Source organism: Choloepus didactylus, chromosome 13 (genome assembly GCF_015220235.1).
Source record: "Choloepus didactylus isolate mChoDid1 chromosome 13, mChoDid1.pri, whole genome shotgun sequence".
Lineage (NCBI taxonomy): Eukaryota > Metazoa > Chordata > Mammalia > Pilosa > Megalonychidae > Choloepus > Choloepus didactylus.
This window is the reverse complement of record NC_051319.1, coordinates 81,725,939-81,742,907: the sequence shown is the minus strand read 5'-3', so window position 1 is coordinate 81,742,907 and position 16,969 is coordinate 81,725,939. Positions and strand designations below refer to the sequence as shown.

The window sequence follows — 16,969 nt, the reverse complement described above, 5'->3', positions numbered from 1 at the left end:
GGTGGTTTTGAAGACAAAAAGTTACTCTTGTGTTTCTCTTAAAAGAACTAAATAAATGATGAGTTAAAATTTTAAGGAAAGTCATCTTACGTTTTCTTGTCTTGATCATCCTTTTGGGCTTTCTTCAGTTTGAGTTTCTCAAGAGCATTTTTGTAACCCTGAGCAAAATTAAAATAATTTGAAAATTCATCAGAAATATATCCTGTATTGCTAATTTTTTATTAAGATAAAGGAAATATGGAATGCTTGTTTCTAGGGACTGCACCCTGAAGAAATGTGAGGGCAAAATGTTATGATTATCCTTTCGCTTTGTCACCCACCACCTATGGTTTCTGCCTGCTGGTAGGGAAAAATAGGGGGTCCCTTCGGGGCTTCAGACTTGAACTTTAAAAAAATAAAAAATAAAAATCTTTAAAAGTTTTTCTTAACATCTATTGCCTTATGGACAGTAACAGTTTTAAAGCACATAACCAACATCATAATCAAGAGATAAAAAGTGAACAAAACACCACAATTAAGTTCATTGGGGGACATCTTAAGAGATTTCTTTTTACAGGTAAATTCTTGGATAAAGTTCTTAAACCCCACTAAACCCAGAGCTATTCAAACCTTCCCTATGTGAAGTACTGCTCTTAGAGCCACGAGGTATGCAGAGACTGGCAAGATGATAGGGGAGATGAGAACGATACACACAGGACTCTGCAACAACTCAAACTAAGGGAGGCGTCATGAGGAGCACAGGACTCATGCTCCCGTCAGGAAGAGCAGAAGTGAGCAAGAGAAGTGAGAGAGCTGTGGGAATGTTCCAGGGGTAGAGGGGAGAGGAGAGAAAGGGCAAGCACAGCACCCAGATTAACTGGGACTATGTGACTCTAAATGGAGGCACAGAAGGTAGAAATACTGTAGTTAAATAAAGATAGGTTGGGACTCTAAGACTCGAGAATTTTGATGTATTTTGAAGGGTCCAGGGAAACTGAAGATTTTTTGAGCAGGAAAGTGATGCCATCAGAGCTGGACTGGCATGGGCAGAGTCTAGAACAATTCGGAAAAGATTGCTATACTGAAGGCTGGGTGAAAAGTACTGAGGGCCCCAACTTAGTGATGGCAGTTAGAATTCAGAGTTGCCTTGAATTTTACAAATATGAGCTAGAATTACAGAGGTATGCTTTACACACAAGCTTGGCAACACTATAGGAGGGACAAGGGGATTAAAAAAACAAGGTTTTTGAGCCTGGCAGAGACTGAGAGAATAGTGTCGCCATTAACAGAAACAGGAAAATGAAGAAAAGGCATTTGGACTTCTGATTTTAAATTGTTACAGAAATAAACCAGCATGTAAATGCTGAGAATTCTGGAGGAAAGAGATAGTTTTATTATAATACTTAACATAGTGCTTTGCATTTAACAAATAACTCAATTACTATTGGATATATTGAACTCTGAAATAATTTTGTTACATTTTTAAAGCCAGAGAGCATATCTCATTTCCCTAATAGAAAATAATGTAAATATGAGTAACACTGAAAAAAAAGACATCACTTGGTTTTTTAGTGTTATGCAAACTACAAGGGTATAAATTGAACAAGATTTGTCTTATAATTCTAATTAAGAAAAGAATTTGAATTACCTTTTTAATCATTTTACCAAGTTCAAAATCTGGCCTTCTGCCTACTGAATAATCAGCTTTCACTTCAGAATAGGTATCATTAATTATTGCCAAGAACATGTTCTGGGGAGAAATATTCAAATAATTATTTCAATAAAATTTTAGTTTAATGTTAGTGACTTTGACAAGTGCTGGGATTTGTAAAATTAAGTTTAAATTTCAAAAGTAATCCATATACTCAATAGTCGGGAAGTGGCTCTGCAGACAATGTGGTAGAATGGAAAATGTGTAGTGTGTGGATGGGGCAAATATGTTTATGGAAAATGAGAAAAGCAGGATATAAAATAGAGTATATGAACCAGTTACATATATATATACACACACACACACACACACACACACACACATTAATTTATCAATATTACATATCAGAAGAAAACTTAAAATAATTATATGTTCACAAGGGTTTTGCTTTGTTTTCCTATACAGCTGCTTAAATTCACAATCCTACTAAAATTTCTGTGACTATTAATGATGCCACAAACAGAATTGTAGAAAGAGTATTCGTACCTTCAGCCCACCTCTCCTCCACCTTTTACTATGGCCCAGTTCTGTTACCCTGAGGGCTCTGGGCCACCACCAGGAGAGAACTGCTGTTCCTAACACAAAGTGTTTTCATGGAGGACAGTGAGCAGAGCCTTGAGTGGGAAGGCAAGGTGCCTTGATTGCATAGCCTAAATAGACTTGTCCTCCACACACATGAAGTACCCATCCTGGGGACTCCTAGAAATCACAAAGAGGTGAGCTTTCAGCTGGTAATATGGGCAGAATATTAATGATCTAATTCATACCTGCAGGTTGGAGAGACCTGGGAGATTCAAGTTATATGTGTAAAGGATTAAGCACCTTCCTAGCACACAGCAAATACTGAAAGCGTAGCTATATGACTACATTCTCCCCTGGGCAACTTGAAAACATTGGACTAGAGAACCTAGATTACTGAGAATGCACACCATTCTTAATAAATGTAAAGTGCTCTGAATGCTAAGTAATGATTTTACTTCTGCATAAGTAATTTCACTTTTCATTCTAAAAATGTGAGCAAGAAGATGAAAAGAACACATATGGTCATTCTTACCAGCAGGACAAAGAACACAAAAAAGATGAATGTGACAAAGTAAATAGGTCCCAAGATCCAGTTGGCTTGCTGAATACCAGCAAAATTAAAATCTCCAAGACCAATTCGAAATTGTGCAAATCTTTGGTGGGAAGAAAGAAAAACATTAGGAAAAGATCATATATCTTCATATACATACATGAAACTGAGGGGGTTGCTACTGTCTCTAGGAGAGTTTGGCATAACTTCTCTGACTTTAGTTATGTTAGTACAGGGTTCTATAAAATCAGATGTAGAAAATTCCCCTAAATGCAAGATTTGAGGTACCTCAATAGCTGAACAAGTAGTCCAGGAAATGATGGGCTTCAATTTCTTTACCATTGGGAACCCAGTGTTCACTTACAGGATTTGAACCTTGAGATAATCTGTTTAACAACTAGTTTTGGCAGTGGCCTCCTTGGCCATTCCTTTGCCCTTCTAAGAATTAGAATATTTTTACTTTGCCCACAAGTGTTTTTACCTTATAACTAGACCCAAGAGCACTAAACTTCCTAATGTCAATGATTGTGCCAGTTTGAATGTATTATGTCCCCCAAATCACTATTTTCTTTGATGTAATCTTGTGTGAGAAGATGTATTAGTGTTGATTAGACTGTAATTCTTTGAGTGTTTCCATGGAGACGTGACCCACCCACTGTGGGTGATAACTCTGATTGGATAATTTCCATGGAGGTGTGGCCCTGCCCAGCCAGTGTGGACCACTGGAGCCCTATAAAAGCTCAGACAGAAGAAGCAAGCTTGCTACAGCCAAGAGGGACACTTTGAAGAATGCACAGAAGCTGAGAGAGTAGCTGCAGATGAGAGACCGTTTGAAGATGGCCGTTGAAAGCAGACTCTTGCTCTGGAGAAGCTGAGAGAAGACAAACACCCCAAGAGCAACTAAGAGTGATATTTTTGAGGAACTGAAGCCAAGAGAGGAACGTCCTGGGAAAGCCATTTTGAAACCAGAACTTTGGAACAGACGCCAGCCACGTGCCTTCCCAACTAACAGAGGTTTTCTGAACACCTTGGCCATCCTCCAGTGAAGGTACCCAATTGCTGATGTGCTTGGACACTTTATGGCCTTAAGACTGTAACTGTGTAACCAAATAAATCCCCTTTTATAAAAGCCAATCCATTTCTGGTGTTTTGCATCCCGGCAGCGTTAGCAAAACCAGTACAGTGATGCTTTTAATTTTTGTCTTAATCACCTCTTGTGCAAAAATAATGATGTCAACAATTTGTCACTTGCTAGTCTCAAACAAGTGGTGGCAATGATCCTACAAACGTTACCTTGAGACTTAGCATTTTCTCATTACTAACTATAAAAGCTTAGTTTTGATGTGAAATAGCATTTAAAATAATATAAATATTCATTTTTCTAATTTTAAAGACAGACAATTATAAGAAATTAACATCTTTGAATCATTTGGCACGGAAGTAGCAGAGGTAGGATTGGGATTTCCTAACCTGAAATCTTATTTTATTTTCTCATTAATTTGCAATGACATTGCCAGACACACCAGGAATATCATTATACATTATACATTAGTTATATGTTAGGTATGTGAGTTCTTTATTTTAATGGGAGACCTGGGAAGGAATTTTTAATAGTATGCTGCATCATCTATCAGTCAATTGATCAAAAGGGAGAGAGCTTCTTGTCCTTCCTGATGCTGGTTTTGCCAGCCACATAGAAGGGAGCAGAGGACTTTGTACAGGAAGGAAGAAAATGTATTAAAAGAAACAGGCTACTTGGAATCCTAAGTCAGAGCTGACTGGAATTTCATCAGCAGTACCTAGCTAAGAACTGACTAAAGCATACTTAAAGTTTTATCCTGCTTTTTAATTTTGCTTTGTAGTGCTCTACAGATATACAAGATAGAGAAATACTAAATTGGAAGGAGATCAGAAGTCTCACCACAAATTAAATATTTTTTTCCTCTTTGGCGTAGGATAATAAAGAGATTGTTTTAATGTTTCTAACTTGATCTTTCATCCTTGCGTTGTGCTGACATACGAAAAGGTAAGTCAAAGGCAACATTTTCTCATTCTTTTCTCCTCTCCAGAAATTCATTAACTAAAGCTTCCTTTTGGCTCTTTTCTTTCAACTAAGTGTCCAGTTATCTCTGTTTTGTAAGTAACGATGAGAATAACAAAAACCTAAGCAATTTACTGAATGGTTATAATCATGTAGGGACAAATACAGTGTAATTGAAATTATCCCTTTTGTCCTCTTAATTGGTGCTTAGTTTTATCTAAGCTTTTTTTTTTTTAAAATTGTAAGCTAAAAAGAGCACCATGATTACTCAGCTTATAGAGTTATATTGAATGAAAATACAGTTTTGTGATTTCTTGAGACCCCTGCTAACTTTATCTAGAGTTCTCCCTTAGTGAAATAAAATAACAAAGTGTTCCATGATAATGTGCTCATTTGTGGTTAGTGTGACTTCTCAGTCTTTATCTTGGAGGCATTACTTGGATGGTAGCTATTCCTTAACATGCTCCAACTACTGCTTCTGTTCCACTCTTTGTCTTCTGTAACTCCGGTTAAACATACATTAGGTCTTTTCATTTGTCCTTTATGTTTCATATCCTCTCCCAGTGTTTGGTCTCTTCGTGCCACATTTTTGATGTCTTCTGACGTATCTTCCACTTCACTCATTCTCTCTTCACCTTATTTGTTGTTAAACTCGTCCACTGGATTTTTAATTTGTTGCTATAATTTTCAGTTCTAGAATTCTATCTGATACTTTTTCAAATATGTCACCTTTTATATGTTCCTCTTCTCTGAAGTTATTTTCTGACTTGTGTTTTATTTCAATAAATATAGTAAGTATTGTCTGATTTGTTCCAGTATCTGAAGTCTTTGAGTCAGTTTGCTAGCTGTTGTATCTGCTGGTTCTTGCTTATGATATTTTTTTCCTTATGTGTGAGCAGTACCTTATGGTTTAAAATCACTTATAGAAATAATTTGAGGCCTAAGGTGAAGATATCTCCCTCCAGAGAGGTTTTCTGTTTTTGTCAGCCAGGTGCATCCAGGCATTCTAGCCTGAGACCACCTTAAATCCAAGTTCAAGACAGGAGTTTCCCCAGACATCTAGGTAAATGGATCCAGTTTTCAAGTCACTGCAAGGGATTCACCTTTAACTTGAGGCTGTAGCACTTTAGGACCCTTGCTTTATAACCTTGTAGAGAGGTTATTGGACACCCATCCCCAGCCCTCAGCCAAACACATACATCTTGGGCAGACCCTGGATTTTGCTTTCTGTCTCTTACAGTGAGAGGTGGCCCCAAGCAGTTTTTCAACTCTTTCTTCTGAATCAGCAAAAAAGCCTTCAAGGCAAAAATTGCTTTGGGTGCTGGGCTTAACTGAGTTCTTGCCTTCTCATTTTGGCCCAGTTATTACTCACTTGCTTCATCCAGCTTTTTAAATTGTCCTCAGAGGAGGTTAATCTGAATAACCTAGTACACCATTACTAAAAGCAGGTGACCTCTCATAAACCAATTCTAAAGTCCTCTACCAGTTTATTCTGTGTCTTATACATTCCTTTCCTCCCCACTTCCCAAAAAGACAAATTTCCAAGGTTCTGTAAATTACTACATTTATATTCAATGCCCAGTATTTCTAAATGCTTTCATTTTTAAGCAATACTTAAAAGAATTAGAATCCTAGGAAAGGAAGAAGACTTCTGGGAAGATGGCGGAATAGGAAAGGCAGAGCTCACTCTTCCACTGGGGAACAACTGGAAAAAAGGCAGAAAATGACCGGGACAGCAGTTCAAGTTGAGGTGACCAGAGAAGGTCCTCTGCGTTATATAGGGAAGACCTGGATGAAAAAGTGGAGAAAACTATGACTGGAAAGTTGGGGTGAGCATGCTCAGTCATGACCACCCCTAAGCCCCCCACTGCGCACCAGCTGGATCAAGTGGCCGAGGAGTGGCACACCCCGATGTCAGCTGCTGGCTGCGGGAGTCAACCCTCTCCTTCCTGCAGGGGAACCTGGAAGCCAGCAGACACATTTTTTTTTTTTCCTTTTTAATTTTTGGGGGGTTTGTTCAGATACCATACAATTATCCAAAGTTCCAAAGTGTACAATTGGTTGCTCCTGGTACCCTCATACAGCTGTGCATCCATTCACCACACTTAATTTTTGTTCAGTCGTTAGAATCTTTTCATTACTCCAGACAAGAAATAAAGTGAAAGATGAAAAAAGAAAAAAAGAAACGGCAACTCTAATCCTCCCCTATCCCTAACCAACCCCCCTCCATTGTTGACTCGTAGTGTTGGTATAGTACATTTGTTACTGTTTATGAAAGAACGTTGAGATACTACTAACTGTAGTATATAGTTTGCAATAGGTATATATTTCTTCCCTATATGCCCCTCTATTATTAACTTCTAATTGTATTGTCATACATTTGTTCTGGTTCATGGAAGAGATTTCTAATATTTGTACAGTTAATCACGAACATTGCCCACCATGGGATTTAGTTTTATACATTCCCATCTTTTGACCTCCAGCTTTCCTTCTGGTGACATATATGACTCTGAGCTTCCCCTTTCCACCTCATTCATGCACCATTCAGCACTGTTAGTTATTCTCACATCTTGCTACCAACACCTCTGTTCATTTCCAAACATTTAAGTTCATCCTAGTTGAACATTCTTCTCATACTAAGCAACTGCTCCCCATTCTGAAGCCTCGTCCTATGTCTTGGTACCTTATATTTCATGTCTAGGAGTTTACATATTATAACTGGTTCCTATCAATGAGACCCTGCAATATTTGTCCTTATGTGTCTGGCTTATTTCACTCAGTATATTGCCCTCAAGGTTTTGTCATCAACCCATTTTTTTTTTAAAGATGGTTTTTTTCACACACCATAAATTCCATCCTAAGTAAACAATCAGTGGTTCTCTGTATGGTCATATATTTATGTGTTCCCCACCTTCACCACTATATATATAAGGGCATCTACATTTCCTCCACAAGGCAGGAGGGAGAGTCAAAGAAGGTAGAGAGGCAAAAGAAAGAGGAAAAAAAATTACAGCTAGGAAGCAGCAAAAGGAAAAATAACCTTAAATCAAAGTAAAGAGTCAGACAACACCACCGATGTCAAGTGTCTAACATGCCTCCCCTATCCCCCACTCTTATCTGCATTTACCTTGGTATATCACCTTTATTACATTAAAGGAAGCATAATACGATGATTCTGTTAGTTACAGTCTCTGGTTTACATTGATTGCACCCCTCCCAATGCCTCCCCATTTTTAACACCTTGCAAGGTTGACATTTGCTTGTTCTCCCTCATAAAAGAACATATTTGTACATTTTATCACAATTGTTGAACACTAGATTTCACCAAGTTACACAGTCCCAGTCTTTATCTTTTCTCCTTTCTTTCGGTGTCTCACATGCTCCCAACCTTCCTCTCTCAACTGATGCATAACTATCTTTGTTCAGTGTACTTACATTGCTGTGCTACCATCTCCCAAAATTGTGTTCCAAACCACACACTCCTGTCTTCTCCTATCACTCTGTAGTACTCCCTTTAGTATTTCCTATAGGTCGGGTGTCTTGTTCACAAAGTCTCTCATTGTCAGAAAATCTTTTGAGCTCTCCCTCATATTTGAAGGACAGCTTTGCTGGATATAGGATTCTTAGTTGGCAGTATTTCTCTTTCAGTATTTTAAGTATATCAGGCCACTTCCTTCTTGCCTCCATGGTTTCTGCTGAGAGAACCACACATAGTCTTATTAAGCTTCCTTTGTATGTGATGGATCGCTTTTCTCTTGCTGCTTTCAGGATTCTCTCTTTGTTTTTGACATTTGATAATCTGATTATTAAGTGTCTTGGCATAGGCCTATTCAGATCTATTCTGTTTGGAGTACACTGCACTTCTTGGATCTGTAATTTTATGTCTTTCATAAGAGATGGGAAATTTTCTTTGATTATTTCCTATATTATTGCTTCTGCCCATTTTCCCTTCTTTTCTCCTTTTGGGACACCAATGATATGTACACTCTTGTACTTTGTTTCATCCTTAAGTTCCCGGAGATGTTGCTCATATTTTTTCATTCTTTTCTCTATCTGCTCCTTTGCGTGTAGGCTTTCAGGTGTTTTGGTCTCCAGTTCCTGAGTGCTTTCTTCTGCCTCTTGAGATCTGCTGTTGTATGTTTCCATTGTGTCTTTCATCTCTTGTGTTGTGCCCTTCATTTCCATAGATTCTACTAGTTGTTTTTTTGAACTTTCAATTTCTGCGTTATGTATGCCCAGTGTTTTCTTTAAGCCTCTATCTCTTTTGCTAAATCTTCTCTAAACTTTTTGAATTGATTTAGCATTAGTTGTTTAAATTCCTGTATCTCAGTTGAAGTGTACATTTGTTCCTTTGACTGGGCCATAACTTCAGTTTTCTTAGTGTAGGTTGTAATTTTCTGTTGTCTAGGCATCTGACCTCCTAGGCCATCCCAATCAGGTTTTCCCAAACAAGAGCAGGCTCAGGTCACAGAAGGAGGAAATATTCAGTATCTGGTTTCCCTGATGGTTTTTCTTAGAGGATTGACACACCTGTGATTTTCTGCCTGGCAGGTGCTCCTTTCAGCCTGTCACTGGCTGGTGTAAGAGGGTGTGGCCTGTGGTTCTCTTCCCCCAGGCTTTGGGGTCTGGTCCCGGTAAGGCAGGCAGTAGAGCTGGGCCCCTCTCTTTCCTCTTGGAAAGCTATGCCCCCTCCAGAGAGGTCATCTGCATATCAATAAGTTCTTTGTTTCTCTGACTCTGCTGATCAAAGTGTTTTGATTTTAAAATGGCTGAGGCTTTCTTTACTGCAAAGCGCTGTGGGCTGAAAATGGCTGAGGTTTTCTCCACAGAGAGAGAAAGGGACAGAAAGCTCCCAGGTTCACCTGTCAGCCAGAGATAGCACCCGATTCTCTGGGCTCCTGTCCTGAGACAGATATGTCCCCCGACTCTCCCAAGGTCAGTTGTCACCAAAAGCCTCTGTCTGCTTGTTGGGGATTTGCTGTCTGTATTGAGCAGTTAATATTAAAACTCCAATTGGGGCTGGGCTGAGGTCCACTTGCTTGTTTGGAGAGTGCTGCTCTCTAGCACCACGAGGCTTCTGTGAGGGAGGGGCTCTCGGCTCTCGGCTCTCCATGCGAGTCTGCAGTTTTACTTACAGATTTTATGCTGTGATCTTGGGCATTCCTCCCAATTCAGGTTGGTGGATGATGAGTGGACAGTCATGTTTGTCTCCCCACAGTTATTCCAGGTTATTTACTAGTTTTTTGGTCATTTATGAATTGTTCCAGGGGGGACTAACAGTCTTCCACTCCTCTCAATGCTGCCATCTTAGCTCCTCCCCGAGAATGCTGCTGGCTATGATGTGGGCACTTCTGCTCACTGAGGGAACTAAGAACGTAGCTTCCACGTGCAGGATCCTGACCTCGGAGGACTCGGGTTCACAGGGTGGCGACGCAGAAAGGACACAGGGTCCAGGGGCTCTGATGGGAAGTGGCCATCCCCTTCCAGTCTGAAACCCAACTCCAGCAGACACATTTTACACACACAGAGATCCTGCTTTGGTGCCCAGTGCCTACCCCTATCCCTGAGGCAGGCTTCTGTGGACACCTGGTTTGGGGGGAGACTGGGGATGCAGAACAGTGCTGGTCTGACAACTGGCCAGTGAGAGAGACACTTTGGGTCCCGCGGTCTTGATCCTTTCTCTACGGAGGCCCAGGACACTCACTGCGTACAAGAGTGGAGAGGTGGGGGCGAGGGAGCTTCATTGCAATGCCAGGTGCCCTTCTTCCACCCTTTTGGCCCATGGGAGTGCACCAGCCTAGGTCTTGCTGGCCAGCGAAAAGCAGTGAACATCTCAGTCCTACAGCCCGAGGTCTTTCCACACAGGAGTCTGGGAATCACAAGACCCATTGTGCCCACAAGTGGGATCTCAGCAGAGGTGTGCAGTGCCCACCTCCCACCCCTGGAGTTGGTGCCTTCCAGCACACATGGAGAACTGCAGCACTGACTGGATTGTTGCCTGGTTGGGTCACTGCTCAGCTGCCACAGCTGGGGAGAGGCAGGGTTGTGGGGAACAGGTGGCCCAAGAATGCCATCTGTTGGGAAGGCTGGAAAAGTGCAGTCTGGCAAACTGCTTTTCTTCCCAGACTCTGATGGACTTCTGAAGAGAGATGCACACCCTGTGTTAGGCCCTGGCCTTGGTTTGGCTAGGAATTGTTGACAAACAAAGTGCCAAAGGAGACCTTCAGTGCAAACCCAAGCAAGTATAAAATCTTGCATGAGGGAAATCAACTTTCAAAATGACCTTATCAAGATAATCAAATGCAAAGAAACCAGCAAAAAATCACAAAACACATGAAGAAGCAAGAAGAAATGGCCAAGCCAAATAATCAAATTAAAAGGCCAGAGGACACACAGAATTTGGAATAACTGATCAAAGATGTTCAAACAAATCTCCTAAACAACTTAAATGAGATGGCTAAAGAGGTAAAGGAGATCAGGAAGATGCTAGAAAAGCATAAAGAAGTATTTGAAAGAATAAATAGAAAAATAGCAGATCTTACAGAAATGAAAGATAGATCAAGTTAAAAATATACTGGAGACATAACAACAACAGATATGAAGAAACAGAAGAAAGAATAAGTAAACCAGAGGTTAGACAACTGATTTTGAATGCACAAAAGAACAAATGATGAAAAAGATGGAAAAATTTGAATTGGGTCTCAGGGAAATGATTGGCAACACAAAGTCCACAAATATAAGAATCATTGGTGTCCCAAAGGGAGAAAAGAAGAGTAAAGGGCTAGGAAGATTATTTGAGGAGATAAGTGGGGAAAACTTTCCAACCCTTATAAAAGACATAAATATGCAAATCAAAGAAACTCAGTGAACTCCAAATAGAATAAATCCAAATAGACACACACCAAGACATATACTGATCAGATTATCAAATGCTGAAGAGAAGAGAGTACTGAAAGTAGCAAAAGAAATGCAAATCATCACATATAAGGGAAACCTCATGAAACTAAGTGCTGACTACTCATTGGGCACCATGGAAGTGAGAAGACAGTGGTATGACATACTTAAGATTCTGAAAGAGAAAAACTACCAGCCAAGAATTCTTTATCCAGCAAAGCTGTCCTTCAACAGTGAGGAAGCATTTAAAATTTTCACAGATAAGCAAAAGCTGAGAGAATTTGTTAACAAGAGAACTGCCCTGCAAGAAATACTAAAGGGAGTTCTGTTGGCTGAAAAAAAAGGAGAGAGAGGTCTGGAGGAGAGTTTAGAAATGAAGAGTATTAGTAAGAGTAATTTAAAGGATAAAAAGAGACAGAGGAAAAAAATAGATCTGACAAATAAAAACCAAAGGATAAGACAGTTGAATGAAGAACTGCCTTTAGAGTAATAACTCTGAATATTAATTGATTAAACTCCCCAATCAAAAGTCATAGATTGGCAGAATGGATTAAAAAATATGATCCATCTATATGCTGTTTTCAAGAGACTCATTTTAGGCCTAAAGATTGAAAGAGGGTGAAAGTGAAAGGATGGAAAAAGATATTCCACGCAAGTAGTAACCCAAAGAAAGCTGGAGTAGCTATACTAATATCAGAGAAAATAGACTTTAAATGGAAAGTTGTCATAAGAGACAATAAAGGACACTATATATTAATAAAAGGGGTAATTCACCAAGAAGAAATAACAATCATAAATGTTTATGCACCCAATCAGGGTGCTCCAAAGTACATGAGGCAAACACTGGCAAAACTGAAAGGAGCAATAGATGTTTCTACAAAAATAGTGGGAGACTTCAACACACCACTCTTTTCAATAGATAGAACAACTAGACAGAGGATCAATAAAGAAATAGAGAACCTAAATAATATGATAAATGAATTAGAAGTAACAGACATATATAGATTGTTGCACCCCAAAACACCAGGATATATATTCTTCTCTAGTGCTCATGGAAATCTCCAGGATGGATCATATGTTAGGACATAAAAGAGGACTTAATAATTTAAAAATGATTGAAATTATTCAAAGTACTTTTTCTGATCATAATGGAATGAAGCTGGAAATCAATAACCACTAAAGAACCAGAAATTTCACAAATATATGGAGGTTAAACAACATACTCTTAAACAATCAGTGGGTCAAAGAAGAAATTGCAAGAGAAATCAGTAAATATCTGGAGAAGAATGAGAACTAGAATACAACATATCAAAACCTATGGAATGCAGGAAGGGTGGTGCTGAGATGGAAATAACTCCAAATGCCTACATTAAAAAGGAAGAAAGAGCTAAAACTAAAGTCTTAACTGAGCAACTGGAGAAACTAGAGAAATAGCAGCAAACTGATCCTAAAGCAAGTAGAATAAAAGAAATAACAAAGATTAAAGTAGAAATAAATGAATTGGAGAACAAAAAACAAAAAGAGTATCAATAAAACCAAAAGTTGGTTCTTTGAGAAGATCAACAAGATCGACAGACCCTTTGCTAGACTGACAAAGTCAAACACAGGGAAGAGGCAAATAAATAAAATCAGAAATGGGGGGGGGGTCATTACCATGGACTCTGAAGAAACAACAGAATACCATAAGAGGATATTATGAATAACTATATGCCAACAAACTAGACAACTTAGATAAAATGGACAACTGCTTAGATACACACAAACAACCTATACTGACTCATGAAGAAATAGCAAACCAATCACAAGTAAAGAGATCCAGTCAGGTATCAAAAAACCTCCCTATGGTGGGGGTGGGGGGGTGATTTGGGTGTTCTTTTTTATTTTTATTTTTTATTCTTATTCTGATTCTTTCTGGTGTAAGGAAAATCTTCAAAAATAGATTGGGGTGATGAATGCACAGCTATATGATTGTACTATGAACAGTTGATTGTACACCATGGATGATTGTATGGTATGTGAATATATCTCAATAAAACTGAATTTAAAAACAAAAACAAAAACAAACCTCCCTACAAAGAAAACCCCAGGGCCAAATGGCTTTGGCTTCATGGGGGAACTTTATCAAACATTCCAAGAAGAACTAATAGCATTCCTGCCCAAAGTCTTCCAAAAAATTGAAGTAAAAAGAACACTACCTTATTCTATGAAGCTAACATCACTCTAATACCAAAACCCAAAAAAGATACTACAAGAAAGGAAAGCTATAAGCTGATCTCACTAATGAATATAAATCCAAAAATTTTCAACAAAATACTTGCAAATAGAATCCAATGGCACTTTAAAAGAATTATGCACCACAACCAAATGGGGTTTATTCCAGGCATGCAAGGGTGGTTCAACACAAGAAAATCAATTAATGTAATACATTAACAAATCGAAACGGAAAAATCACATGATCATCTCTATAGATGCTGAAAAGGCATTCTACAAAATTCAGCATTCCTTCTTGATAAAAAAATTTAAAAGTTAGAAATTGAAGGGAACTTCCTCAATTTGATAAAGGGCATATATGAAAAACTCACAGCCAGCATAGTACTCAATGGTGAGAGACTGAAAGCCTTCCCCCTAAGATTGGGAATGAGACAAGAATGCCCACTGTCACCACTGTTATTCAACACTGTGCTAGAAGTTCTAGCTAGAGCAATTAGTCAATAAAAAGAAATAAAAGGCATCCAAGTTGGAAAGGAAGAAGTAAAAGTCTCATTATTTGCAGATGACATGATTGTGTATTTGGAAAATCCTGAGAAATCTATGACAAAGCTACTAGAGCTAATAAATAAAATCAGCAAAGTGGCAGGATACAAGATTAATGTGCAAAAATCAGAGTGCTTCTATACACTAGTAATGAGCTGAGGAGGCAATTAAGAAAAAAATTCCATTCACACTAGCAACTAAAAGAATCGTCTAGGAATAAACTTAACCAAGAAGTAAAGAGCCTGTACAGAGAAAACTACAAAGCATTGCTAAAAGAAATCAGAGAAGACCTAATTAGGTGGAAAGATATTCTGTGTTCGTGGATAGGAAGGCTAAATGTCATTAAGATTCAACATGATACCAATCAAAATTCCAACAACCTCATTTATAGAATTGGAAAAGATAGTTATCAAATGTATTTGGAAGGGAAAGGGGCCTCAAATAGCTGAAAACATCCTGAAAGGGAAGAACAAAGTGGGAGGACTTACACTTCCTGACTTTAAAGCTTATTATAAAGCTACAGTGGTCAAAACAGCATGGTACTGACACAAATATACCAATATTGTTCAATGGAATTTTATTGAGAGTTCAAAAATAGATCCTCAGATCTAAGGTCAATTGATTTTTGACAAGGCCCCCAAATCCACAGAATAGTTTCTTCAATAAATCTGGCTGGGACAACTGGATATCCATATCCAAAGAAATGAATGAGGACCCCTACCTCACACCCTATAGAAAAATGAACTCAAAATGGATCAAAGACCTAAATACAAGAGCCAGTACCATAAAAGTCCTAGAAGAAAATATAGAGAGAATCTTCAAGACCTAGTGAATCTTCAAGACCTAGTGAATAGAAGTAGCTTCTTAGACCTTACACCCAAAACACAAGCAATGAAAGAAAAAAAAAATAAATGAGAACTCCTCAAGGCTGAACACTTCTGTGCTTCAAAGGACTTTGTCAAAAGGGTGAAAAGGCAGCCAACTCAGTGGGAGTGAATATTTGGTAACCATTTATCTGATAAGGGTTTGATATCCGGTATATATAAAGAAATCCTACAACTTAACAATAAAAGGACAAACAACCCAATTATAAAATGGGCAAAAGAAATGAACAGACATTTCTCCAAAGAGGAAATACAAATGGCTAAAAAGTACATGAAAAGATGTTCATCTTCTGTGGTTTTCTGTCCAGCAGTAACCACGGTGACACAATGAATTACTGGAGACAAAAGTCAAAAGAGGCGAGAGTAAGAATGACTCAAGGGAGAGTGTCCTCCCAAGCAGTTCTCATTTCAGTTTTTATTGAGATTTTTGGGGTAGGGAGACGTGCTGGCACTCAAGGCTGTTTAGGGAGGCAGGAGGGGAGGCAGGACATTTTGCCCTTAATAACACAAAGATCAACAGGCAAGTAGACAACAGATAAGCCTGGCTGTGGGAGTGGAATGTACTACGTGCAAGAACATAGCATAGCAAAGCGAGACATTCTAGTTTACAATATTTTATCTACAGAATTCCCACATATCCCCCCTTTTTTATTTAAAAATTTTATATTGCAATTAGAAGGGTTTGTAGCAGATGATGTGGCAGCAAAGGCGATGAGTCTTCAGTTCTTCATATTTGGGACACGGTGTTGATTATTGACAGTTCTGTTTTTAAGAAACTTTGATGGCAGAATTCAGATCATTTTCTGACTACTATTGCTGATAAAGCATGGCAGAGTTATCTTGCTTCTAAAAAGTCTTTTTTTGTTGTTGTTGAAGATGAAGCTCTGAGTGTAGCTAATTGCAAGCACTTTTAGAAAAGTATTAGAGTAAAATAATGTAACTTACAAGGAAATTTGGCTGCTTTTGTGACAGATAACACTTTAAAAATAATTAAAATTATAACTAGCAGTACTATGTTGTTTGATGTTATGCACATTAGTAACCAAAAGGTTAGAAGTTTCTAATTTTTATAACATTGTTTAAACATTTTTTTTGCAACTTATATTACATGAATTTAATTATTTTTAGCACTTCATTTTTTTTTTTTTCAAGGTGAAAGAACAAATTCTTTGTAACTGTTGGGAATAAAGAGATATTCTTTAGGGCTTGACCTTGAGAAAGCAAAATGTTAAAAATTGTTAGGTTTGAAACAGTATTTTTTTTTAACTAAAGTAATGGAAAAGACTTAGCTCTTTTAAAAGTGAGAAGACAATATTTTTAAAACACCAAGGACATGGTAACGTTAACATGAAGTTCAAGAAGTTATTTTGAGAAAACAGATTTTTTGCCTTTTACATTGATTATTCAGGAAAACATTTTTATAACCTCTTACTAAGAAATAATACCTTAATAATCTAAGGAAACTTTTAATAAAAGCACATTTTTAAAAAATATGTCATATTAAAAGTTACCAAAATGATTTTGGAAACTGTTTTTAAGCAAACATTTTACATCATACAATTATTATGATGAGAAATAGGATAGGAGAAGCAGGAAGAGAGTGACTGGGTTGATAGTAAAACAGCAAGAGTATA

The 16,969-nt window shown here is 38.2% G+C and overlaps 1 protein-coding gene across 1 annotated transcript in view; it reads right to left on the bottom strand.

Annotated features, from left to right (window-relative positions):
* Positions 1-16,969, bottom strand: part of PKD2L2 (polycystin 2 like 2, transient receptor potential cation channel) — a 75,528-nt gene that overhangs the window by 29,143 nt on the left and 29,416 nt on the right. The window contains exons 9-11 of the mRNA XM_037800785.1: positions 2,745-2,865; positions 1,628-1,729; positions 91-158 (exon numbers count right to left, since the gene is read on the bottom strand). Of these exons, the coding sequence (XP_037656713.1) occupies positions 91-158; positions 1,628-1,729; positions 2,745-2,865 (291 nt within the window). The remainder of the gene's footprint in view (positions 1-90; positions 159-1,627; positions 1,730-2,744; positions 2,866-16,969) is intronic.